At 39.6% G+C, this 27,891-nt stretch overlaps 1 protein-coding gene across 3 annotated transcripts in view; it reads left to right on the top strand.

Moving 5' to 3' along the window:
• Positions 1–22,698, top strand: part of LOC131234479 (uncharacterized) — a 34,629-nt gene extending 11,931 nt beyond the window's left edge. For 2 of the 3 annotated variants that reach the window (XM_058231391.1, XM_058231390.1), the window contains exons 3-8: positions 2,951–3,100; positions 3,741–3,814; positions 3,989–4,107; positions 5,138–5,221; positions 18,637–18,726; positions 22,278–22,698. In XM_058231391.1, coding sequence (XP_058087374.1) covers positions 2,951–3,100; positions 3,741–3,814; positions 3,989–4,107; positions 5,138–5,221; positions 18,637–18,726; positions 22,278–22,323 — 563 coding nt within the window. In that variant the 3' untranslated portion in view covers positions 22,324–22,698. Of the gene's footprint in view, positions 1–2,950; positions 3,101–3,740; positions 3,815–3,988; positions 4,108–5,137; positions 5,222–18,636; positions 18,731–22,277 lie in introns of all 3 variants that reach the window. The other variant, XM_058231392.1, reaches the window with a different exon arrangement.
• The last annotated feature ends 5,193 nt before the right edge of the window (positions 22,699–27,891 follow it).

Genomic DNA, 27,891 nt, shown 5'->3' with positions numbered 1-27,891 from the left:
ACCACCCACAAACAGATGGTCAAATTAAGTGGTAAACCGTAGCTTTGGAAATCTTCTACGTTGTCTAGTGGGTGAACATGTTAAGACTTGGGACCTAATTTTACCAATTGCTGAACTTGCTTATAATGGGTCAATTAATAGATCTACAGGGTTGAGTCCTTTTGAAATTGTAAGTGGTTATAAACCTAGAATGCCCATAGATCTCTTACCTATGTCTGTTACCCAAAGGTCTTCTGAGTCAGCCGATGCATTCGCACGCCATATTCATGATTTGCATACACATATTAGACAGCGGTTAAATAAGAGCAATAATGATTATAAAGTTTCAGCTGATTCTCATCGTAAAGTGCAAGAATTTCAAGAAGGAGACTATGTAATGGTGCGAATAAGGCCAGAGCGATTCTCTCAAGGATCTGCAAAGAAATTACAAGCGCGTAGTGCTGGACCATTCAAGATATTACAAAAGGTTGGGTCCAACGCGTATCGGGTTGACCTTCCACCGAAATGAGCATTAATCCAACTTTTAATGTGGAAGATCTAGTTCGTGCCCATACTCCCATTATTGATACATCGTCCCTTTTATAGCCTTTTTTTGAGTTTGCTACCCAACCCCTTCCACCACCTCCTCCACCCATTACCCATAAAGAAGCAATTGAGGAAATCTTGGATGACGAGATAGTATCCACGAGAGATGGGGGTTTCCAAAGGTATCTTGTCAGGTGGAAAAACAAACCATCGTCTGAATCTACATGGCTGTCGGGCGACGCATTGCAAGGTATTGATCCAGATCTACTCGAGCGCTACAAAAGTTTCAACTCGTCGGAGTCGAGTTTTTCTCACCCGAGGGGAATTGATGCGGACACAGGTGCATTCAAGGTGTACCAATGAAGAAAGCGCCAACCACAAGTGCCGTCCTTGTGGATAGGCGAATATTGAGGAGTTGAAGACCTTTCACATGTGATTGGACATATAGAAGACCCCACTTAGGGAAGACACATGTGAAGGAAGATTGGAGAAAGAAGACCGAGCGCACAAAATTTCCCATACTTATGTTATTTGTGCATTTTTTGACTTAGTTAGGGGTCTTTTAGTAATCTTATATCTTTATTTGCTTATTCTAGGGGTATTTTAGTAATTTTATGTCTTTATTTGCTTATTTAAGTGGGGTAAAGCCCTAAACACGAATTTCAACTATTGATGAATGAAAAGCAAACCCTTTGGTTGCCTCCTTCCTCTCTTCTCTCTAATGGTGCTTCTTCTCTCCCCTTGATCTTCTTCTTCTAATTTCTTCTTGTGCCCCTCCAACTTCCTCAAGGTAATAACTTTCTTTCTTCTATTTTTTTGTTTTGGCTAATTCCTCTTCGATCAAAATCTTGAGAACCGATCTAAACCCTAAATCCCCAAATTCTCAAATCCCTAATCCGAGAAACTTCTTGGTTCTTCGGACTAGTGATCTTCATTGATCGATTGGGTGTGACCATGCAAGATCGGGAGGTCTCATCCCTCGCCGGATCCAACCTAAGTAATAATTGAATTCTATACTCCATGGTTGTAGTGATGGCCCGCTCCATTGCATGTTTCCTTTATGATTTTCTCAGTTATGATGATTATTGTTAGAATTTTAGATCATTTATTCCTTTTATTTCCGCTGTTTAATTATCTCCATGAGCATGCATCATAATTAGGGCTGTCCTGCGTCATTTCACAACATGCTTGATATCATTCTTCATCTCCTTCTAGTAGAAGGATCTCGAGATTCTCTTGTGGAAGCATGGGGCTTCCTTTTGTTTAACAGGACAAACAAAAAAGATGGCGTGTCACTGATAATTTCCTCCCTTATAATACAATATGCCATCTTTCCAGGTATAATGTTGAGTATGTAGGTTCATTGTAAATTTTACAAAGAAGGCTTTGAGTGGGTTTGTTAATAGCTGATCCCATCTTAAATGTCTTGATCGACACGAATTGGAATTGATAGAATGTTAAGGCTGCCTAGCTCTTCAAATTGTTGAGATAAAGCATCTGTAACTATATTTTCCCTCCCCTTGCAATGTACTAACTTGTAACCATACCTAAGGAGTTGGTTACCCACTTTTGTTGCTCCAGAGTGGACAACTGCTGCTCCATTGTGTACCTAAGACTTAGATGGTCTGAGGGGATAATAAAGAGTCGTCTAACCAAGTAGTGGCACCAATTGGTGATTGCATGCATGATTGCCACCATCCTTTTCCAGTCCATGGCTGTGATTAAGGCTCTCCACAAAGCTTTCTATGATATGTTTCAGCTTCTATTCCACCTTCTTTGCTTCTTGAATTCAAATTCTATCAGCCGGGAGACACGACTGTTTCTTTTCAAGAAGAAGACTAAGATGGGAAATGAGGCCAATGAAGTGGCTTTTATACCAGATGGTATAAACCCACTAATCCAGTTCAGTAACAATTTTGTCACACCCATTTCGGAGCAGCAAGGACAGATGCAGTAGAGCCCTTGCATTTGGAAATCCCTAATTCAAGGGATTGCAAGTAATCATAGCACACGAAACCCAATTTGGATGGGCGAGGCTGTGAGAAACATAATAAGGCCTGTGGGAGTTTTGTGCTCTCATTGCAGGTCCCAAGCACAGATAAAGGAGGGTTGCGTCGGGTTGGCAGCTGGAGTGAAACTTCTGCTGCAGCTTTGGTCATAAACCCTGACAATGGTGGCACAGGGTTCATTTAACTGACACAAATAGTTGGGATAAGGCTTAGATGATGATGATGATGATGTAAGGAACATACCTGCCCCATGAAATTGAAATGACAAGGTTTATGTTCATAACTTGAATAGAATAATGTAAATTCATATAAGAATTCATTTCAATCTCATGGGGCAGGGCATGCAAACAATATTTGAATTCTTTTATAATATGTAAAATTGAATTGTATTCATGGATTTCTTTTGGTGGATGTAGTTGATTCAGAGCCCACCATGGAGGAAACTATCCTGGTCGGTGAGGACCTTATGTTGGGGCCACCATCTCCTCTTATACCCCCAGAAATTGCATCTCATGTCCTTGAAGGTGTTGAAATATGCGATGGGATTTTAAGGAATCTTTTCCTATGTAAGTGTTGTTAAATTAATTATTAGCCACTGAAATCATTTCCTAATTCTAAGTACCCAAATTATCTCAGCCTTTTACCCTAGAAAGTGATGCTGCTGCATAGAGGTATGTTAATCCCATGCACATGTATATCCTTGCCATCTACATAATGGGTGCATGTGCCACGCTGGCATGCTGCTGCATAGAGGTATGTTAATCCCATGCACATGTATATCCTTGCCATCTACATAACGGGTGCATGTGCCATGCTGGCATGTGGAGTAAACAGCAAAGCTCTCCATCAAGTGGCCCTCATGGTGTTCCCTCATCAGGTGGGCCAAGTGGCCAAACTAAATATATAGCCGTTATAACTTGTTTTAGATGTCCATTTGTTTCATACATTATGGCCCACTAGATGAGTTGACTGGCCTGACTCCTGGGGTTGGTCATCTACACAATGGGGTCAACCTGATGACTCGGATCTTGCACTGCCAACTTGGCATGTATGCTGAAGTGTAGACAGATTTGCTTGTACATGTGTGGGACTAGCAAACATCTGCTAGAGAAGTTTGGAAAGCACCTTATCATGGCTTAAAATGATAATGTTTTTAGCTATTCATTTGAAACCAGACAGGAGATTGATTATGTCATCGTATTTTAGGCTTGCAAATCAACGATATTGAGCCATTCTGTCAAGATGAGATTGCATTGTACCGGCAATGCGCTGAAAAACGGGTCAGATGTTTTCCCCTTTTCTTTTTTCCTCCTTTTTCTTGTTTTTGGATTTGGTTCATTTTGATCTTCATTTTGAACTAGGTATCTTCTAGGGAAGTGCTATTTGACCATGAATTTTGTATTTGTTTGTTATGTTTTCTCATCTCTTTTGGATATGTAAAAATCGATTTTCAGGACAAGGAAATAAGGCAACGACTTCAAGACAGTGAGCATAAATTGGGGTTATCAATGCCCTTAGATGAAGCCAAGGATAGAGCTTCTCAACTTCAATCAGAAATCACTACATTAGACAGGTATTTACCTTTAGGCTCTTCGAAAAGGATTCCCTTTCATGTAGTATTCAAATGAAAGTTTGTTCGTTTACTTGTTTCATAGCAATCAGATTTTATGTACTCTGTTTAAGTGGTTACAGCTATTTAAACCTAGTTGAAATTGGGGCATTTTGCAGACATCGTGTAGTTTCTATGGGAATTTTATTATTATTATTATTTTTTTCTGAACTACCTTGAAAGGCAGTACAAGTAGTAGTCGACGGATACGGGGGAACATTTTCCTGCATATGATAATGTAGTGGTCTATTACATGAGGAATGCTATTGTTGATGGTGTGATTCATGAGTTCTGTGAAGTGAGCACTGAAAAATCTTGGTAGAACATATGTCACACTTGTATGGTAACCATCATCATTGATTTGGTAGGTTAAATGTGGATGGAACATGTCCCAAAAGGAAAGCAGTTGGACTGTGATAGTCATCTGGTCACTGGTCCGTAGCCTGACATTAGGGGTTTTTCTTTTCGGGGGGGGGCTTGAAGACCACAATTGGTATTGGTCAGAGCTTCTCAATCACCAATATATCCTATAGTCTGTGCATTTGTTAGGCCATCAGATCAATGTTCCCAATACACATTTGCCATGTTCATGGTAGGGCATCACTTCATAGGATTCGTCGTAAAGTAGTTCTCATATGGTACGATTAGTCATATATCAAATAAGTAAGTTTCCACAGACTCATGCAAAATAAGGACATATTTCATGGATAACAGGTCCTTTCTTCCTGGTTTGAGGAACTGGTAAATGTGATAGATTTTACTTTGCCCAATATCCGCCTTTTGTATCACATATCATATCCTTTCTTAAGAGACAACAGCCATGGGCATGAGGTACTTTGCAGGCTCCTAATGAGGCAGAATCCATCAATTTTACTGTATTCAAGTGTGAGAACAATGGTTTTGGGCCTCAACCTTCTAAGATGCATGGTCGGATGTTGCTTTTGAATGTCATTTGAATTCTCATATGCTAATTGACTAAATTCTGATACTGTAGGCGCATGATTCTTGCAAGTGGAATTCAGGGCATAGAAGGGTTTCGACAGCGATGGAGTCTGCATGGACGCCTTGAGGATACCAAGTATTTCTCATAGACATTTCATTGTTTGGTTTTTAAGATAAGTTTTGGTTTTTGGGTATTATGTTGTTGAAATTAGGTCTTTCTTCCAAGTCATCAGAACATGTGCTCTCTCTCTCTCTCTCTCTCTCTCTCTCTCTCTCTCTCTCTCTCTACCCTGCAAGAAATATTTCTAGTTCAAATGATGTCCTTTTCTTGTTTTCGCAATTCTTAGATATGGACTATTAATCTTTGTTTAGAAGATCCAATATTTGGGACAGTGGGCTTTGGATCTTTTCTTTACCCAAATCACACAATCATATGGGATTGCATCTATAATGGATCCTTATATGGCACTGATTTTTCTTTTTTGGCACCTCTTTTCTTCATTCACAATGTTGCTTTCTAATCCTTATCACAATCTCATTCATCATTCTCTCAAATTTGGTATCTTGATACCCAATTTTCTTTCCTATGCTCATGTAGTAGATTCATGTTGCACTTTTTGTTCCTGGGTGTCCTTTCTTTCATATATGATTGCATTCCACACCCTATTAAAATGTATTTTAGTCATTATTCTGTCCATCCATTGTCATGTCTTGGTTAGCTAAAGTTTTTTCTACCTCTTTTTAGTGTTGATTGTCACAGACATAGAGGTTCACTCATAGACTTGGCCCTTTTTTTTTTTTTTTTTTTTTTTTAATAACTCTTTTTGCGTAAAGAATTCTAGAGAATGGTTGAAGCACTTAGAGTAGAGTAGAGATCTCTGGAAGTTTCTAGAGTTCTTTATAGGGGTCTTGTAGGTGTACATGTGTGGAAGTATCTATAACAGTTCTAAAGAATTCTTGATCGTTGAATGAATGCCACTTGGCTTCGTCCTAGCCATTGATATAAACTAGTTAGAAGGTTTTTGGGTCATATAAGCAAGGCTCCTAATTGGGAGGCACCACAAAAGTTTTAAGCTCCTGATTTCGTTAGCAATAAATTCTTCATTCACCCTCTTGTGTCCTCTCTCTTTCCTTCCAAGGTAAACCTAATTGATACTTGGGTGATTGGCTGACTTGTCCATAAAGGGGTTGTGGGCAAGTGCCCCACAATTTATGCTAAGGTAAGCATTTGGACGTGACAAGTGGTATCAGTGTGGTTATGAAGGGGTTCATGATGCTTGTGGTATAAGAGAGACACGATATTGTTGGAGGTAACCAACAACAATCAGGCAAATGGGAATGAGAGTGTTGGCAACAAGCCTAGGAGGGAGAAGTCTAGGGACTTGTTTGGAAGCACAAATAGCATGACTGGGCGTTCACCATGGCTGATGGATAGGAATTGTTTGAGATGATGGGCAATAACATATAGGGACTTGATAGTGGACTCGAGGAACCCGAGTGAGAGATTTTGTCCTGAATAGGTTGGCTGACCCTCAACGTCGGGAGATTGATGGCTGTAAGTGAAGGTGCTGGTAACTTTCATACCAACAGGGGTCCAGCAACAATGGAAACACCTAAGATGCTGATGCTTAACTGTAGGACCTCAACAGATCAAGAGATGGTAGTGTGTTTGACAATTTCCTATGGTAGTTGGAGCAAGACCAGCTCACTGGAGGACGAGAGGGCTAAGGTGCAGAAGATTGTGGTAATTTACCTTACCGACACGACTTATGGTGGCATAGGCTTTATGTGGACATGGTGTAAGGTGTGTCGACCATTGATTCTTGGGATGTACCTCACATGCACATCGACTTATGCTGTAGGTGTTGTGTTGACATGGAGCAAGGTGTGTTTACCGTCAACACTTTGTTCAAAAGGCAAGATTAAGAAACAATTCCATCCTGAGAATGTCAAAGACTTGGTGTGGCCAAACTTGAAGCAGTTAAAGCACATAAGTTCAATTCGTGAGTATGTTCAAGAATTCTTGACACTTATGCTAGGGGTTCCTAACAAGCCCAAGAAGGAATTACTCTTTTACTTCATAGATGGACTACAATGCACAATAGGAATTGCGATGGCAAGGAGTGGATTTTGCTACGGCCATGGTGAAAGTAGAACAATTCATTAATTTGACGAGGGGTGACTCTTTCAAGTCAAGATCCCCCAAGGATGTTCAAGGGAAAGATAGGGAGAACAAAAAGCAAAAACAAAGAAGCTATAGCCATGAGGGGTTAGTCAAGGACAAAAAAGGATGACAAGGACAGACAAGACATCCAAACCACGAGAGTTGAAGTGCTTCATTTGTGATGAGCCTCATTGGACTAGGGAGTGCCCAAAGAGGAAGGCTCTTACTTCTTTTGCAATGAAGCTTGATGAGGATAGGATGGGATGATGAGTAGCAGTGTTTTAAATAGCGGTGGCGTGTTGCGTAGCATTCAACCCTCTGTAGCATGTAGTGTACGCTACACAATGTCTATTTTTTAATTTAAAAATATGATTAATACGTAAATGGTAAGAAAAAAAGAAGTAAAAAACTATAAAAATGCCTAAAAGATGATTCATTTTTTCAAGTATAAGCATGTTCAAACAAATTATTAGTTATCATTTATCAAAAGGCAATCTACATATATAATATCATAAACCAAATCAAATAATTTTCATATCAACTACTTTATAAGCAAACCACTTTAAATAATAATATCTAATTGAAAACCACAAGTCATAACTCACTAGTATGAAAAGAAATAAAAATCCCACAGGTTAAGAGTATGAAGTACAATAGAGATGTCATCTATACAAAGAGGGGTTTTCGAAAACCCTTTTTCTTTTAAGTTTAGTTTTAAAAGTTTTTTTGCATGTGAGTTTCACACCAACTTTAACAAAGGATTACCACCATTTTAAGTGAAAGTAAACAAAGAAAGGTTTGGTTTAACTTTACATTTTAAGTTTTTTAATTTACACAAATTTTACAAACAAAACTTCTATATATATATATATATATATATATGGGAAATGGTACTATAAGGTTGAGCGCATGGAACCATAATATAAGGTCGAGTCGTGTCTTAGTCCGAACCATTGGATGATAAATTTTAAAATATATAGCGGAGATGCCATCCCCAAAAAAAGGGCAAAACCGGATAAATCGGCGTTATACAATCTTGAGGTGCGTTGCCGTTACCAATTGTATGGTCCTCGATGATATATGTGTTATATCCATACTGCTATCTATTTTGAGATATCATTTTAGGGCTTGGCCATAAAACTGAGGCAGATTCAAACCTCAAGTGGACCATGACACATAAAGCAGCGGGGATAATGATGCTCACTGTTGAAACCTTTCTACGGCCCATCATGATGTTTATTTTACATCCAACCTGTCCGTAACGTCACACAGAACTAGATGAAGGGACCAAACAAATATCATCTTGATCCACAACTTTTGTGGCCCTAAGAAGTTTTCAATGGTAGGCGTTCAATCCCTACTACTTTCTATGTTATGGTCTACTTGAGCTTTGGATCTACTTAATTTTTGTGCTAATGCCCTAAAATGATTTTTTCAAATGGATGGACGGTGTGGATATAATACTTATACCATGGTGGGGCCACGGAACTTAGCCACAGCAACACACCACCAAGGTCGATGGCGTGTGGCACACCATCCTTTCCGCTTCCCAGGCGGAATTGGACGCGGATTAGATACTGAAAGGTTGAGTAGCGAGTCGGTTACTGAAGTGATGTCACCAAGTTCTGTGGGCCCCACTATGATGTATGTGTTATATCCACACCGTCCATCCATTTTTAGATATCATTTTAGGGTATGAACCAAAGAATGAGGCAAATAAAAATCTGTAGTGGACCCACTAAAGAAAACAGTGGGGAGAGTGATTCCCACTGTTGAAACTATCCCAAGGCCCATCATAATGTTTATTTGAAATCCAACCTATTCAAAAGTTAAAAAAGACATGAAATAAGGGAAAACACAAATATTAGCTTGATCTAAAACTTTTGTGGCCTTTAGAAATTTTTAATGGTGGGCGTCACTGTCCCACTGTTTTCTGTGCTGGGGTTCACTAGAGCTTTGGATTTAACTCGTTATTTGTATATTGCACTAAAATGATCTCTCCAAATGGATGGAAGGTGTGGATACAAAACATACATCATGGTGGGGCCCACGGAACTTGCCGACGTCACTTCAGTAGCTAGTCTCGCTACTCAACCTGTAAGTAGCTAATCGGCGCCTCGCGGAAGGGAGCACATTAGGTGCGGCCTCCGCCTAACCTAGGACAGTGCGTCCCTCATCGTGGGGCCCAACTTGATCTACATATTGTGTACCCACATGGTCCATCTGTTTTGGAAGACAATTTTAGGTCTTGATTCAAAAAATAAAGAAGATCCAATTCTAAGGTTAACCATACTATCGAAAACAATAGTGATTGAATACTCTACCGTTAAAAACTTCCCATGACCCACTGTAACGTTTACATCATGCTTATTTTCCATCTAACCTGTTGATACGTTACATAAACCTGGATGAAGTAAAATAAAAAAATATATCAGCTTCATCCAAAATATAAGTGGCCCATTAATTGTCATTCACAACCTTTTACTATGGTTTGGTCCACCGGAGAATTGGATCTGCTTCAGGTTCTGAATCATATCTTAGAATGATCTATAAAGACAGATGGGTGGAGTGGATATAAAATTCATACGTCAATGTGGGCCTACAATAAGGGCCGCACCGTCTTGGGTTAGGCCTGAGCCACACCTAATACACTCCCACGCAGACAGCCTGTCGTCTGGATTGTGTGGGAAGGAATTTTTTATCTACACAGATATGTGGGCCCATTATAATGTTTATGAGAAATCCACCACGTTCATTCATTTTTTCTGGTCATGTTAGGACGTGGGAAAAATAATGAGGTATATCTATAATTCAACTGGGCCACACAACAAGAAAATGTGAGTAATTAAATGCCTACTGTTGAAACCTTCCTAAGGTCTACCATTATTCTTATATGCCATCCATACTATTCACAGGGTCATTCTTACTAGGATGAACTGAAAATAAAAAAATATTAGCCCAATCCAGAACTTCTGTAATCCCACCAATGTTCACCAGCAGACATCCATTCCTCACTATTTCTTATCGTGAACCCACGTTATTTTCGGATCTACCCCACTTTTTGTCTCATATCCTAACGTGACATGAAAAAACAAATGGACGGTGTGGATTTCTCACAACATGATGGTGGACCCTAACTAGCTTCCTATCATATTAAGCTTCCCCGAGAGGTTGTTGCATCTTCCCGTCACATTGCGCATTTTGAACTTTTATCATCCAACAGCTCAGGCTAAGACACAACTCGACCTTATGTTAAGGTTCTATGCGCTCAACCTTATAGTACCATTTCCCTATATATATATATATTGTAGCTAGGGCTGTACACAAACCAGGCTAGCCCGATTAACTCGCTCGACTCGGCCCGACCCGGAACTGAGTTCGGGCCAGGACGGGCCATTTTCTTCAGCCCAAAACTGAGTTCGGGCCGAGTTCAAACATGTCCTAGTTCGGCGTGACTCGGTCCAAAACCCGACTCGACTTGGCCCGACCCGGTCCGACTCGGCCGTTTATATATATATCCTAAATCTTTATCCTAATCATTTGAGACAGAGAAGTGAGAACGCCGTCCGTCCCTTCGTAGATGGAGCAAGCCCGACATTGGCCCGAACTCGCCCGATTGTTGACCGGGCCGAATTCGGGCCGGACATGTTGGCCCGGTGACCGGGCCAGGCCGGGTTCGGGCTGGGTGTGGCTGGTGACCGGGCCGGGCCGGGTTGAGCCCAGTTCGACTTGGATCGACTCGTGTACACCCCTAATTGTAGCATATGCTACGAACGCTACGTAGCTGTAGTGTATGCTGCGATCCTTGTAGCGTACGCTATAGGGGATTTACGCTATTTAGCTACGCCACGTAGCGCTATGTTACGAGTGCTATTTGAAAACTAACGAGGAGCTACCCATTAGATCGATGCAACTCCAAAAAAAAGGGCCTACACTTGTATAATACACTTTTTTATTATGTTTGTGTGTCATCAATTATAAAAAAAGAAAAAGAAAAAGGAAAGAAAAGAAAAAAAGATCGACGTAACTCAACACTATGAAATGCGAACACAAGAACCAGGAGAAGAGTTCGAGTTGCTTCATTTGTGATAGTGACCATTGGATAAGGGGATACCCAAAGAAGAAATCCATGAACTTGGTCCAACTTAGTAGGTAAAAGGAGCCAAGGATGAGGGCAATAAGGATATGGAATGCACTTTAGGGGACAAGTGGTGAAGGCGGCCGAGCTGCTTGGATGAGAATTGATGTATGTGGGTGTACACATCAATGGCAAGCCCACTTTAGCTATGGGGGTGACTCACAACTTTATTTTAGGAGAGGAGGCGAAGTGGCTGGGTTCAACATGGGTGAAGGATTCTAGTAGGATTGAGGTGGTTGACTTGGAAGCCAAATCCATACAAGGTGGGGACAGATGTACAACTATGCTTCTTTTTTTTTTTTTTTCTTCTTTTTTCCTTAAAGAAGTAACAAAATTTTTATTAGAAAGCCCGCCGAAAAGACGGGAAAAGAATACAACTCAAAGCTAACATGCAAAAAGCAAAAATAAAGAGGTGAAGCGCACCGCGGCTACATGAGTGGCCCATCTAACAACATCGAATTTAATTTTCCTAACAACTTCCTCCACTGAAGCGTTCCTATTTTGGAAGCAGCTTGCCGATGTAGAGCTATGCATCAGTGAGTGCATCAGCAAGATGAGTCTCTTCTTTATTCCACTAGACACTTTAAGATCATCTTGTGCATGGATTTTTGAGGAGGCGAGAGCAATTGCTATGCCCTTCCTTGGGATGGTCGGCATTATAAACGAGGGACTTTTTGAATGGTCCCTATTGTGCACAAGGGGAAGGTCAAGGTTGGGAAGATCTCAACTTTGCAGCTAATCGAGGATGACAAGGAGAATGAGATGGCAACTCCAGTAGAGGATAAGGAGAGCATGCTTGGCCATAACAGTGAACATGTGTGATTTCACAACAAAGGGTTCTATGGTATTGGCTCATAAAGATCAGATGCCATGATGTGGTAGTTCAAGGAACTGACACAAAAGGTCATTGAGAAGGGCAGAATGAGGTCATTGGTACAACAGGTGGGGGAGAATCATAATGGACGTAGAGGTCCATTTATGAACTTAGCCATCTTTAGCCTGTATATAAGATAGTTGTAAATTGTGTGTAGAGAAATCTAGAGAACAGTAAAAATGAGTAGTATAGAGATCTCTAGAAGGTTCTAGAGTTCTCTAGTGGATTGTTGTATTTAGACTTGTTTGGAAGTATCCAGTGTAATTCTAGAGAATTCTTGACTGTTAGATGAGTGCCACTTGGCTTCATCCTAGACATTGATTTGAAGTTGCTAAAGGGGTCATAGGCCTATATAAGCAAGGCTCCTCATTTGGGAGACACCTTTGGAGTTCTCTAGCAATACAACTCTCTCTCTCTCTCTCTCTCTCTCTCTCTCTCTCTCTCTCACACACACACACACACACACACACACACACAAATGGTTGGCAAGTCAAGTACCCCAACAGTTTAAGGTTGGGGAAGCATTTGGCCCATGACATGATGGTCCTGAGTCCATTCATGTCTTTTATATGAAATCCCAGAATTTCCCATGGTCTCGAGTTCATGGGAAATTCCGGGATTTCATCTATTATTGTAGTGGACTCATATCCATTGATTCATTTCAATGTTGTCTCCATCATTCATGTTATTCCATTCTACACCCTATCTTCATATGGAATCATAATTTATTTCAAAAGAAAAGAAAGAAAAAAAAAAAAAACAAAACCCAATCATAATCTGCTTCATTGTAATGTCAAATTTAGTTAAGTGATGTACTTTTGCTCTCATTTTATTGTTCTTTTGTTCATGTTCTACAAATTTGATAATTTGATGTGCTTTTTGGAGTTGTAATGCCAAATGGGTGTACAAGATTGCTTTGGGCGTGTTTGGATTCACGTATAGTATTGTACTGGGAAGTAAAACTGTCCCATCAGGGTATTCGTGATATTGTAGTGCGATGGGGTCTGCATTTTGAAAACCACTCACAATGTTTGGGTTAGAGTACAATTGTATACGTAAACATTGTGGATTTTGAAAATCAATGTTTGGGAGTGGAGTCTTCTTCGTGTTGCACTATCTGAAGTGATGAAGTATGGAATTAATGTCTACCCACCCTTGAATTGGAACTTGTTGAAGGACATCCGGGCCATCAATGGACTAATTACTGTCCACACACTATGTGGGCCCCACCATGATGTTCTAACTACATCCATGCCATACAACTATTTTTATGGCTTAATCTACTCTATCAGCACGATCAGAGGTATATCCAAAGAACATGATTGACCACATTACAAGAAGTGTGGCTCATCGAGGGTCGATGATTTCAGTTACGATTCCTGGCCATAACGGTTACGGATCATCATTAATTAGCCACTTCTTTCTCTTCACCTGGGCCTGTATAACATAATCAACAGTTTGGATGTGAAAATCTTATTGACGATATCCTGCACACGCTTGCCATCGTCGTAATGTGATTTGGAAATGTGGTGTGTACTCCACAATCTCATGCATATCCAAAACATCTCTGGGTTTGGGGAGTATACGTAGAGATGGAGAAATACATTCTCTGGATAACATCCTACACTTGCAAACGTGAATACCCACAATCTTCTTCGAGCAAGTAGTTTGTATATTAGACCATCTGTAAAGGAACAACAAGGCAATACCTGTATTCGTCAAATCACTCACAAGAATTTGTGGACAGAAGGAAGACAAAGGAACGGAAGCTTCAGGGATTTCCGACACAAGCTATGTGAATCATCCTCCACATATGATGGTGGAGGTCCGTAGATAGGATTACTGCAAGACAATCTGCCACATCCGAGGGTAAGAGAAGCAGGAGAAAACCACGCAGTGTAGAGCTGTGAAATGGTCCACTGAAACACGCCGCTGAAAAGGAGTTTTTTTTATTTTTTATTTTTTTATTTTATAACTTCTCTCTGCAATGGCAGTGCAATGCAATGAAAGCACTGCACTGCCGCCTGCATTGTACACTGACATATGAAACGCGTGGATTTTGAAAAATAGTTCGGCGACGTACTCGGCCTGCCAGCGTACCACGTGTTGATGTTTGGATAGAGATGCAGTGAGATGTATATTTTATTCAAATATACAATGTTGTACAACGTGGGCCCGACATCCAAACACGCCCTTAATGATAGCCACATATTGCATTCATTCATTTGTTGGCGTCCTTATATCTGTTTACAGTGTCGTATTCTTCACCCTGTAAGATCCCTCCGTCGTTATCCTGACTTTGTTTAGATGAAGTAACCATAAATTGTTTTCATGTTTTCTACTATATTTCTTTTATCTTTACCTTTATAAAAGGTTTCATTTAAGGCTACTTCTTGGAGTTTTGGTTGAATTAATTCATATTGCTGAGCTCTTCGTGGAAAATAATTCTTGTTGTAGTTACTAATTCTTCTCTTATAGGTTGGAACATGGGGACTCTAATCTTGCTCGAAAATCAGATTTTGCAAATATTCTGCAAACACACCCACACTTCCCATACATAACTTGCATGGACACACCCTCATGAAGTTAGAACACAACTTATACTCGTTGATCAACCTAAAACTCAATCGAGTTGATTTGGTTGTACTTGGATTTGGGTATGAGGAATTATATGATCTTGGACCCAAGGATGGGCACAATGTACTCGGGTTTTTATTTTCTACAAATTGCACCATTGTTTTAGTGTTCAAAACCATTGGACTGTTGGGCCTCACTTTGTTGGACCATGTTCCTTAAATCTTTGTGCTGGAATATTCTAGTAACCTTTGTTGTTGTTCTCTTGTTAATTGCCCATTTGCATGCCACAAAATTAAAAGTTAGGAGTTCTCAAGATCAAGGTATTCCGTAACGGTAACGGTGGCTGTAACGGCCACCACCGTTCCATTTACAATACAAGGTGTAACGGCTGTTATGGGGGCCGTAACTGCTATTACGGTCTCTCTCTCTCTCTCTCTCTCTCTCTCTCTCTCTCTCTCTATTGAAAAAATAATAATCTAAAAAACCCGTAATGAACTGTTGCGGCTTTTATGGGAGGCGTAATGAGCCATTGCAAGAGCTGTAACGGCGTTTACAGGTAATTTTTTTTCCATAATGGCCGATACAGCTTTTACGACCTTGTAACGTGCAACGAGTGCCACCATTACCTTTACAGCCCTGTAATGGTCTTTACAGCACACCGTGCTCAAGATTCTTTAGCTTCTTAAATAAGTTTTCGAGGGGGTTTGTCTTAAATATCCAGGATATAATTAGGAAACGTCGCCTATAAATGATGGATCAACTTGTCCTAAGCCCAAGAAGTAGATTTGATATTAGGTGGGCAGACGGTCATAGAACATTTGCCAAGTGATCATGAGAATTCCTTTAAATTTACTCTCATTAATTGGGATGATTTGCAGAAACCTAGATATGCATGTGGATTATCTATAGGAAGAACTAGAATAAAAGAAAAGGCCCTTCTGTCTGAGTGATGGGCAGCGGTTTAGTTGTGATCAAGGTGCATTACGGAGGGAGGTTGGAATTCGCGTCGAGCAAACAGAGGATGGGGTTACTCACATTTGGAAAGGTATTGATGTAGGACATGGAAATTAAATATGATATGCAAGATTTTAGACTTTAGATCATACTAATTTAGAAACAATTACAAAAATTTCACATCCCACATAAAGTCAAGCATTCAACAAGGGGGATCTACAAGGGTCCAAGCCTACACATGCTAGGGTTGGATCAATTAAAATTATAGACCAAACAATGATCAAAGGAGAGTAGATTCATTTACACATGCAAAAAATTATTTCCCCAATCCAAGGGATTCACATGTTTCAATTCAGAGCCCTGGGGTTGTAAAAGGGGAATAGGACTTGGGATTTAGGATAATATAGGGTTAGGTTTAAGGAAATATGGTGATAGAGGAGTGAAAGAGAGGAGATAGAGAACCTGTAATCAGTCCACACGTGTGGATAGTAGGCTGGCCTGACGCACGTGCATGGATTGCAGCCCGCACGTGTGGGGCCCATGGACCCAAAAAGGGCCAACTAGGGGTTGGTCGGCCAGGGATGAGCCACCCACACACCAAGTTTCAGGGTAATTGGATGACTACTTTGAGCACGGTGCTCTATCGAAGTTTCGGCCCTCCTGCAGGGCCTGATTCTGGAAATCTGTTGTAGAGAAGGATTGGCTGCAAAATAAATGTGGATTTGAAGAGTGGATGGCTGTGAGAGATGGTGAATATAGATGGTAGGAGATGGGGGCGAATCGGGATGGTGTGGCTTCGCACTATGGTAGTTAACCCTTTGAAGAAGGAAGGGATTCACACCCAATTAGATTTTCACAACTCAAAGAATTAGAAAAGCAAGAAAACGCAGAATTTTATTAATCATCTTCAATGAGAAAAAACCTACAAGGGGTTGCCTATTTATAAGAAAACCCTATACCCCAAAAGTCGCACCATGTGCGCACACTATTACTTAGAGATGAAGTAACAAAAATAACAACTAATTAAAGTAATCTAAATCGTCCATGATATTCCTAATAACAATAATAAGCAAAACTCAAAGTATTAGATCATTTATAGTAGTGGGTCACAATCATGAGATCCAATGGTGGGATCCATATGATGATCGGGTCCACTCCAAGGAACCAAAACATAGTCTTCTAACTAGGAGGCCCTCCCTGGACGTCATCATTAATCCAGTTCGATGGTGGGGCCCTCCTCCTCCTTGCGTACATGCGTAGGAGGGGCATGCATGTGCGCGAGATGTCCCCATCAGGTATATCTAAATTTGGAGATGTTTTGAAAGGTCGGGAAAAGGTTTTTCAAGAGGGGTAGGTTTTTTTAGTGAAAGAATCTAGTTTTGGGGGGACACTTGAATTGGGGACAAGCTGTATCACAAAATTTCCCAAGGTTGTATTCATTATGTCTTAAATTTGTGGAGATCCAAGGTGGGAAGATCAGTTGGAGGTTGGTCTTTAGAAGAAACATGTGGGATTGCGAAATTCCAATGGTAGAAGAGCTTTGGGCTTGCTTAAATGACGTTTACAAATGTATCTTCCAAAGAGTTCTTCATGGGTTTATGCCTGAAAAATGGATTTGTGCCCCCTTCCCGAATGGGCATTCTCTTCTAGAAGAGTTCTTCAAGGGTTTTTGGCTTTATGCCCTAAACCACCGCACTTCAGGTGTACCACAGTGTGGGGATCTTTTGTGCTTCATAGAGTCAAAGCTTTTTATTGGAGGACCATAGTTAATACATGTGGGATTGTGAAATATCAATGGTAGAAGAGCTTTGGGCTTGCTTGATGGAGTATTTCTTTTTGTGAATGACGTTGACAAATGTATTTGGGCCCCCCTCATTTAATGGCACCTTATCTTCTAAAGTGTTCTTCATGGGTTTATGCCTGACAAATGGATTTGCACCCCCTTGCTTGTAGAGTGTTCTTTGAGGTTTATGCCCAAAACCACCGCACTTTAGGTGTACCACAATGTCGGGGTCTTCTGTGCCTCCTGGAGTCAAAAGCTTTTTATTGGACAACCATAGTTAATATGAATATCTCAATAATCTCCAGAAAAGGCATTTGGTACTCTCAGATATATGCTTTCTTGGAAAGAGGAAGAGAGTTGATCTCCTTTTTATTCCCTGAGATGGATTGTGATATATTGCATTTCTTAACCCCTACAAGATTTTTTGTGGTCCAACTGAGGCCTGTGGTTGATCTATTCAAAGGGTGGGGGCCGGTCCATTTAAGACTACAAGCAAAACCCTTCGAAGAATGCTTCCCAAGGGTCTATTTATCTGTAGCATTTCATCTTAAATAAGGCAAGACGAGGAAGGATAAAATTAGAAATGAATGCATTCGAGGTAACTGAGGAGCACCAACAGATAACAAGATGAGGAAAAGTAGGAAAGTAGACAGAGATGGTTTGGTCATGTGCAACCGAGACCAAGAACCGCGCCGGTTGTAAATATGAATTGGTAAAAGTTGAAGGGTGTAAAAAGGGCAAGAGGAAGGTCCAGAAAGGATGTGGATGGAGGTAGTTGGAAAAAACTTGATGACCTATGGTCTAACTAAAGGGATGGACCTTGATAGAGTGGAACAGCGGAACAAGATTCATGTAGCCAACCCCAATTAATTGGGATAAGGCTTAGATGACGATGATCGTTCATCTCCATGACAGAAAAAATGATTTACGAGTTAAATTGCTTAGTGTTTGCCTACCGTTGAAGTGATGCCATTTTCTCAATGCACAAAATTGAATCCTCCCTTTTTGTATGGTTGATTATCTGTTGCTAATATCTATTTTCTGTCTTGGGTTCTATACAGGAAGAGATTAGAATCCTTGAACCACGGTATTGCGAAGAGGAAAAAGGAAGAAGAACAAGGAAGTTCTAACAGCAAGAGATGGTTCTTTTGGTAGGTTCTCTCAGTTGCCTTGAAAGACTCAGTAATCCCCACCATGTGCTGATGTGGCACATGCATTCATTAGATCCAGACCATTCATCAAATGGGCCCCATGGCAAATGTACTCTAGCCCAAAAATCGGGCTGGTGGACTCTTTGGGTTTGCCCCATTTAAAATAAAAATAGGCATGCTTAGAAAAGGATAACGGGAGAACTAACTTGATGTTCATGACCAGCCCATGATTTAGTGCAATGAGCCTGATTTGTTATGGGTTACAGCCCATGATTTAGTGCAATGGGCCTGATTTGCTATGGGTTAAGGGCAGATTCATTGTGGGGCCGACTCAATGGACAACTTGGATGTCATGAACACTTATAACACAGTGGCATGCGGTATGCCTGTGCTGCATCTGTAATTGGATCTCATGACCACTAATGATGCAGTGGTATGCGTGGGGTATCATCTTACAAGAAGTCGCTATTCAATTGAGCACTTGTTCAACCTAATGAACTGAACTGTTTTTTCCTATGGAGTTGAATGGAAAATGCACTGAAAATCTCCCACATTGGATGAGCCTAACCATCTGAATGGATCACCATTAAATGTAAACTGCTGGTTGAAATAGTCAATTTCCATCGGATGAATTCGAGGATCATCTGAAAGGGGAGATATCTGGTCATGGACCATGCTGGATGGGGCTTGCCAGATCAATGGCTTAGGTTGTTGAAATGTGGGCTTCACCAGTACTGTTGCTAGGCTTTAAAAGGTGGAAATAAAGAACATTGTTTTGTTTCAGTTGAGCATCTTATCAATGCCTCCCGTAAAAAATCCCACTTTTGAGGGGTCAACCTGCATTACATGCACATGCACGCACACACCCACGTGTGCATGCATACACCCGCGCGCGTGCGCGCACGCACACACCCACCAACATGTGCATGCATGCATACACACCCACGCGCGCGCCCACACATGTATGCACACACACATACATACACCCACACATCCACCCACAATGCACACATGCCCACGCACCCCTATACATATGCATGCACACGTGCTCCTGCACCTGCCCTCACACCCACATGCACGCACCCACACATGCACACACTACTAAGCAATATTTTATTACTTGGACCAAACCTCAACCCATTAATTATTGTGGGACTCTGGCCCATTGATCAAACCCACTTTGGTCCTCTTTGGGCCAGGAAATCTGCTTAATCTAAAAGCATAAAAAATAGAAAGAATGAGGAGTTACTCTGCAATTAGCAGAGTGGTGACTGCTTTCAATCCAATTCCAAACCAGTCTGACTGCCCGTATTGGCAGGGGTTTTAAAACACTGATGCTAAGGGTATCGACCAATAACTGCCATCCTGTTCAACAGGAATATACAATGCTTGGGCCAATTTATTTATTTTTTTAACACGCACTCACACACCACACACCACACACTCACACCACAGTGGGATTTCACCACCGAACCCATGACCTTGTGTTGAAACTCTTGTGAGTCTACCACCGAGGCATGAGTAAGGACCAACTCGGGCCGAAAGGTTGTATGGTATTGTTCAAGGTTTGCCCAAGGTCCTACGATTCCATGATCCAAACAGTTGATATTATTAACCCCACTATAGCCTGCACCAGCCCATCAATGGTTAGTCAACATGTAGATAATAGAAAATACAGCAAATGTTCACATTCAGCCAAGGGCCAAATATTCTAAGCCACTGGTGTGCCATGATGAGGCCATCATATCAACAGTTTGGATTATTGGACCATGGTATCCCACTTGTACAAATTGAAAACCCAAATGCCACTACATGAACTCAGGGTCCAATCATTGTATATTTGAAACTGCAATCGAGTTCCGTGCCTAATCGCAATTTTAAATCCAAGTGTCTAACAACAGTGTTCAAAATATCGGTATCGCGTTATGTATCGCATCCTTAGGATACAAATATGTGTCGGTTATTGCATGGGATATATCATTTGTATCGAGTAATTTATCGCACTTTTTGGGAAACATTAGGAAAATTGTTGATTTTTTCAATGGAACTTCAGGGATTGTTTGAAAAGGCCTTAATACACACTTTTAAATGATAACATCTCAAGAAAGAAGTGCACCTAATAGGTTTCCTTTGTACAGGTTCTTAAGCTATGTGATGTCTGACTGAACTAATGCAACTATATTTAAATTGAATGCATACCATTTAGAGTGTATGTGATGATCATTTCATCAAACATTCTTAAATACTTCGAAATTGGTCTCAATAGACAACTGCTTGAAGGGAAATTTCGAAAAAAATAATAATATTTTAATAACTTTTTATTGTTTTTTAATTAAAAATGATTTTTATTTTTCGAAAATTGTAGATCAGCTCTCATACATGCTTGATTTCATGTTTCACATGCAACATTGCAAGTAACTTGGGAGAAATTGGGGAAATTTCAAATTTTCCCCAAATCAGACCACCTACACTCAAATTTCGAAATCAAAGCTCCAACTCCCTAATTTTTTTCCATGCAAAACATAAAGAACCAATGGATTTGTAACCATTTGACATTGATTTAACATAATTTCAATAAAAAATGGATCAGAAATTGAAAACGCTCACCGGATCAAACATGTGGGATATATTGGCACTAACTATGCATTTTGTATCGCATAGGTGGGATACAAGATATACCGTGGGATATATTGGCCAATATCGTCAATATTTAAAACATTGTGCAGTGTTCGAAATATCGATATTGCGTTACGTATCACGCCCTTGGGATACGGATACGTATTGGTTATCACATGGGACATATCGGTTGTATTGCATAATGTATCATTGTTGTTAGAAACATGGGGAAACATCAGGAAATTGGTCGAATTTTTCAATGAAACTTTAGTGATTGTTAAAAAAAGACATCAATATATACGTATAAATCAAAACATTACAAAAAACAAATGCATAATAATATGTTTTCTTTGTATGAGGTCCTGATCTATGCGTTGTCTAACTGAATTTATGCAAGTGTATTCAAAGTCTATTCATATAATTTATAAATGTAAGAAGATGTGTGGGAACACAAACAATATATTCAAAAAACAAAAGAAAAATCACTAGATCAGGTTACATACATGTTTAATTTTATGTTTGGACACAAACAGCAAAAGATTTGCAAGAAATTGGAAATTTTTTATTTTTTTTCAAATATCCGCAACTCAGCCCGTCTCCTCCAAATCTCGAAATTAAAGCTCCCAATCCATTATTGGATTTGTAACAATTTGACACTAATTTAACATGAATTACAGAAGAAAAAAAAAGGGAGATCGAAAATAAAAAAATGCTCACTGGATTGAACATGTGGGATATGTCACACTACTTGTGCATTTCGTATCACACAGGTGGGATATAAGATATATCGTGGGATATATTGGCTGATATCGTCGATATTTAAAACACTGGCCACAAGTATAATTTTTAAGTACCTGTGTATCAAAGTATTATACACATCGTATGTATCATATGTCCTCTCTCTCTCTCTCTCTCTTTTGTTTTCCATTAGGTAGGCTTGCTGTTGAAGGAGATGAACCATTTCATGCCAACAGCACATGAACAGGATTGGACCATGAAGCCATCACTGCCGTACATGGATGAGTAGATTATCCGAAAATTATCATCACGCTTCGGTTGGATTTGGCTCTCCCACATGGGAATGCCCATATAAGCTTAATCCATCTGTCAACGCATTTGGGGTGAATGGTAACATTAGTAAAACGAATGTTGGAATGGCTACCAGAGAGATGCATTATCAGGCATTGCGAAAGAATGCATCTTGCATGTGGAATGAGAATGGGCAGTTGCCTTTTATGCACTTTTAGCCTAATGCTGTTTGAGGGAGTCACCCTTCATGTCCATTCGGGATACATAAAAGTCTGCAACTGGCTAAAGTAGAGCAGTTCCAATTTATTAGACCTGGGATTATGGGTAGTATCTGTGTATTGACAGGTGAGATTTTCTAATTTTGACCTAGGCTGCCCATTGGTGCAAAAATCTTGTTGAAAGGATGATCTTAATTCTCTGAGCATTGCTTGTTTTGGTTACAAGCATCTGTTTTGCAGGGGCCACTAATGGGATGGTTAGGCATCATCAGCCCAAAGTTCTTTAGAATCAGACATGACACGAGGTGGGTGGAGCACATTGAATCTGATGTTTCCACATGACAATTAGATTAGATTTTATTTTATTTTTTTCCCTTTGCCAAGTACAGTCCATTTCTCATGCTATTGATCAGATGGTTACTATCATTCTATCAGTGTGACTTTTGCACCATGGCTTGCCTATAGGGATTTGAAAAGAAAAAAAAAAAGGGGAGGGGGGGTGGGTGTGCGTTGGTTCCAAATCAATGTTATGATGTCTGATATGTCATGTATGTATACATATTTAGATGGCAGATGGTTATTAAACATTTCACTGGAGTCTGGATGGGCCAAACAGGACACCTAAAGCAAGCCCCACTGGAACCACTGTTTTAAAAAGGTGACCAGGCTGGGCTATTTTTGTGGGTGGTCTGGTCCAAACACGTCCAAAACTGGTGTGGATAGTCTGGCTGAGTAGATTGTTGATAAACAGGCACTAAAGGAGTTTAAATGTTGGATGTAAGTAACTCAAATTGTGAGCCTGGATTAGACAGATTTTAAGTAGAAAATTTATACTTAATTACTTGGTTTATCAGATTTATGGAAATTTAATGGACTGAGTAGGATGAAAAATGGCCAATGGTCTTATCAGCAAACAAGGGTGCATAGATCCAAGTGTAGATTGATTTTACCAGCCCTTTTTTTTTTTTTTTTTGTGCTGCTACATTTCTACATTGGGTCCCACAATATGGACGTCTTGAGTTTTATGTTTGTCACTTTTAAAACCACTGGAGTGCCCGAGTATCAACTATCACACTCAACCAGAGTATCAGAGGCCGTGGATTGATGGCTCCTAGCCTAGGAGCTATCTGGGGGGTCCATGCAACAAAATGCTGTGCGGCCTTCCACATCTGTGCGACATCCATTCCCTCCAGTCATGTTAGGATGTGAGCGGAGTGCCTGCGTATCAATGATCACACAACTATATCAGAGACCGTGGATTGATGGCTCTCGCATGGGTGACTATTTGGGGAATCCATGCAACAAAAATCTGTGGGGCCCACCAAATCTGACATCCATTCCCTCCAGAGGCGCCAGCTTTTGGTAGGATGCGAGCCCAAAAAATCAGGCAGATCCGAAACTTGAGTGGGGGGATGCACACCAACCGCGTAAACCTCGTGGCTAGAGCTGAAAACGAGTCTTCCTGAATCGACTCATTTGAGCTCGTTCCGACTCGACTCACAAAAAAGATTAGGATCAGGCCGAGTGCCAATAACTGTAGCTCAAATAAAATTGAGTCGAGTTTGAGCTTGGTCAAGCTGGAATCAACTCATCTCGAAATAGAGCTCGAACCCGACTCGCTCGAAATATTATATAATAATAATAATAAAAGAATAAAACTTAAAAGTAAAAACCCTAAACCCTTTCACTTTCCCCTCTGACCCTACTTGAGCTGAGTGCAAGTGAGCAACAATCCTACAGACCCCGCCACCCAACGAGCCGAGCGGTCTGAGCAGGCTAACAACTGCGACCCCACCTCTCTCTCTCTCTCTCTCTCTCTCTCTCTCTCTCTCTCTCTACTCTCCTTCAAGCTGGGTAATAATATATCTGGTTTTTTTTTTTCCTTTCATGATGCAATTGAGTTGGGTCAGGGTTGTGTCGGGTTGGGTTGCGTCGGGGTTGAGTCAACATCGAGTTGGGTTAGGGTTGGGTTGCGTTGGGTTGCGTCGAGTTGGGTTAGGGTTAGGGTGTGGGTTGGGTTGCGTCGGGTTGGTTCAAGGTGGGGTTGGGTTGCTTCTTAATTTATTCTTGATTACTTCAATAGTTGAATTTCAATAGATGGATAGTAAACTTATGCGGACTTGTATAATATATGATTCTTGACTTCAAGTTATTGAATTTGAGATTGCTTGAGGAATTCTAAACTTGTGTATACTTGTATTTGATTACTTCAATTTGATATATGTTTAATTCAAATATTCAACTATAAATCATATATTAAATATATGATTTATAGTTGCATACTTCAATTAAACACAAATTAATTAGTTTTAGAGCGACTTTCCTTGACACTTGACACACTTAATAGATGAATTTAATAATCTACCTACCCATTTAAGAATTTATATACAATAAATTGTATTCAAATCAATTATTAATTAATTATATATATATGAATTCTTAAATTGTCCAAGTTGGACAGTTCGGTAATATATCATGTACCTTAATGTTATAAATCACATATTACAATCACACCTTCCAACTTCATATGTTTTATACGTATTTTCTTATTTTCATATTTAAATGTGGCTAGTGAGGATGTCCTTAATACTCCTAGTGCTAGTGCATCTGGCACATCCCCTCTAATTGTTGATGTTAAACAAGATGAGAGAAACTTAAATTCAGGTACATTGAATAAAGGAAAAAAAAAAGCAGTTTGGGATGATTTTGAAGAGGTTGAAATAAAAGAATGTTCGAACCGTATTATGAATGTTAGATGTAAACATTGAAGTCAACATTCGCAAAGCATTCTGGGGAATCAACTTTACATTATCGTAGACATATTATTAATTGTGCAAAAAATCCAAAAATCCCACGTTCAGGCCAACAATTGCTTTCATTTGCCTCATTTGGAGGAAACGACTCCGACATGCAAGCTAATCTCATCACTCATAAATTTGAAAAAGACAAACTGAAAGAGTAATTTGCAAGAATAGTTATTGTTAAAGAGAAACCATTTAGATTTATAGAGAGCAAAGTTTTTAACGAATATAGCAAATACTTGAATCTAAAATTTGAGAAGTGTTTGCGGGTCATGGTCTAAAGAGAATGCGTGAAGATGTATATGAATGAGAAGATAAAGATGAAAGCCATTATGTCATCAGTCTCACGTATAAGTCTTACTTCAGACTTGTGGACGACATCGTACGAAAGGAAGGGGTGCATGTCGCTAACTGTACACTATGTGGATGCAAATTGGAATCTACGTAAGACAATTTTAAACTTTTGTTGCCTTCCTTCCCCTCATACCGGTTTGGTTACTTTAGACTGCATATACAATTGTCTTTAGGAGTGGGACATCGAAAGTAGGATATCTTCAATCATGCTAGACAATGCATCTACAAATGATAATGTGATTTTTTTATTTTTTTTATTTTTTTACAGAGCCAATTCAAGACGATGAGGAATCTTTATTTTGGGGGAAACATTTTCCAAGTGAAATATTGTTCTGAATCTAATTATGTAAGAGTGGCTAAAAATAATTGACCACGATTGAGAACATAAGATAGCATGAAGTATATACGGAGGCCACCATTAAGACTTGTGGAATGACATACTTACGTTTAAATGTTGGAACTAAAAAAACATTGAAGTTAGATGTGTGCACCCATTAGAATTCAACATATGAAATGTTGGATATGACAGTTAAGTTGAAAATTGTACTCTTATAATTTGCAGTTTGTAAAAAAGCATATGCTTGGTTACCTAGTGAAGATGATTGGAGAAGAGCTGAAGATATTCGTAGTTTTCTTCGAGTTTACTATGACTACACGAAGTTATTTTCTAAAAATAAATATCCAATGGCAACTCCGTTTCTTCCAAAGCTTTAAAAGATTAAGGATGCTATTCAGAAAAGTGTCATAACAGGTTCAGATTATATTCAGAATATGACACTAAGCATGCAAGTGAAATTTGAAAAGTATTGAAGCGAATGTCACCAATTGATGGCTTTAGCTATTGTACTTGATCTTCGTTATAAAATGGAACTGGTTAGTTACATTTATAAGAAGATTTATCTGTTTGACAAGGCAGCAGTTGAAACATCTAATGTACATATGGCAATTGAAGAATTGTACTCTTCTTATGTGGGTAATTCTACCAGAAATCAGGATACAACTTATGCATGAACGTGGTTCCAGTTCATCTATAGGCGATGACGATTTTCTCGATGAGTACTTTTCAGCCTTAGAACAAGATAGAACGAGTCAGCAAACAAATGAGTCAGAATTAGATATATATTTCAAGGAGCCAGTTATAGAGGTCTCCAGCCAAGAGTTTAGCATTTTAGATTGGTGGAAGACTAGATCTCGTGAAGGAAAATACCTTGCACTATCGTTGATGGCTCGAGATATTTTATCAATTCTTATAATAACAGTGACATCAGAGTCTGCATTTAGCACCGGTAGTAAGGTGGTAAATAAGAATAGAAGCTCTCCTTCACCTGAAACAATTGAATCGCTCGTTCGTATACAAGATTGGTTGCGTCCAGTTTGGGGTGGCAGTTTATGAAGATAATGATGAGAGGACGAGACTGACACTGCACCTTCATATGGTTAAAGTTTAAACATTGTTTTAAATATTTTGCATATCTTAATCTTATTACTTACTTCGTAAGACTTTAATTTTTGTTTTTTAAAGTAGAGTACTTGACATTGACATGGAAATTTTAAATGTACTATAATTTATTTTTGGAAAATTATATTGATTTCATGACTTCCACTAAAAATGTTATTCTTTATTGACAAAAGTCTTTGTGCAGAAATATCGCAAAACCATGTTTTAATACCTCACAGGAAGTACGAATTCTATTCTAGGTTTTCTTAGACTCATATAAGAAAACTCACCCCTTCCACACCAAATTCAACTAGTTACAAAAATATCATAACAAACTTATTATAATAGATGAAGATTCAAAAATAGAGAGAGTGCAACAAATTTGTAAGAAAGAAGAAGTGGAAAATGCCATATTAAAAGCTCTGGAAAAAGAACAACTGAAACTTGTCTTGAAGATAAATAGGAAAGAGGTGAAGGCATCTAGATATCAATGTTTTCCAAAACAACATGACGCTGAAGCAAGACCAAGCATGGAAACAAAGAAGAGCCACAAAACATTAAAGTTTCTGTCTAGGCTCTCTTCATTTTATAAGACGTTGGGAACTCCTTATAAATCGGCTCATAAAGAAGGATTGAAAAAGTTAGCTACATCTATACAGGAACATGATGGTGAATTTCACCACTTTCTGATTAAGAAGAAGTAAACAAT

This window comes from Magnolia sinica, chromosome 19, assembly GCF_029962835.1.
Source record: "Magnolia sinica isolate HGM2019 chromosome 19, MsV1, whole genome shotgun sequence".
Classification (NCBI taxonomy): domain Eukaryota; kingdom Viridiplantae; phylum Streptophyta; class Magnoliopsida; order Magnoliales; family Magnoliaceae; genus Magnolia; species Magnolia sinica.
The sequence above is the reverse complement of the archived record's forward strand: the minus strand, read 5'-3'. Positions and strand labels throughout refer to the sequence as shown.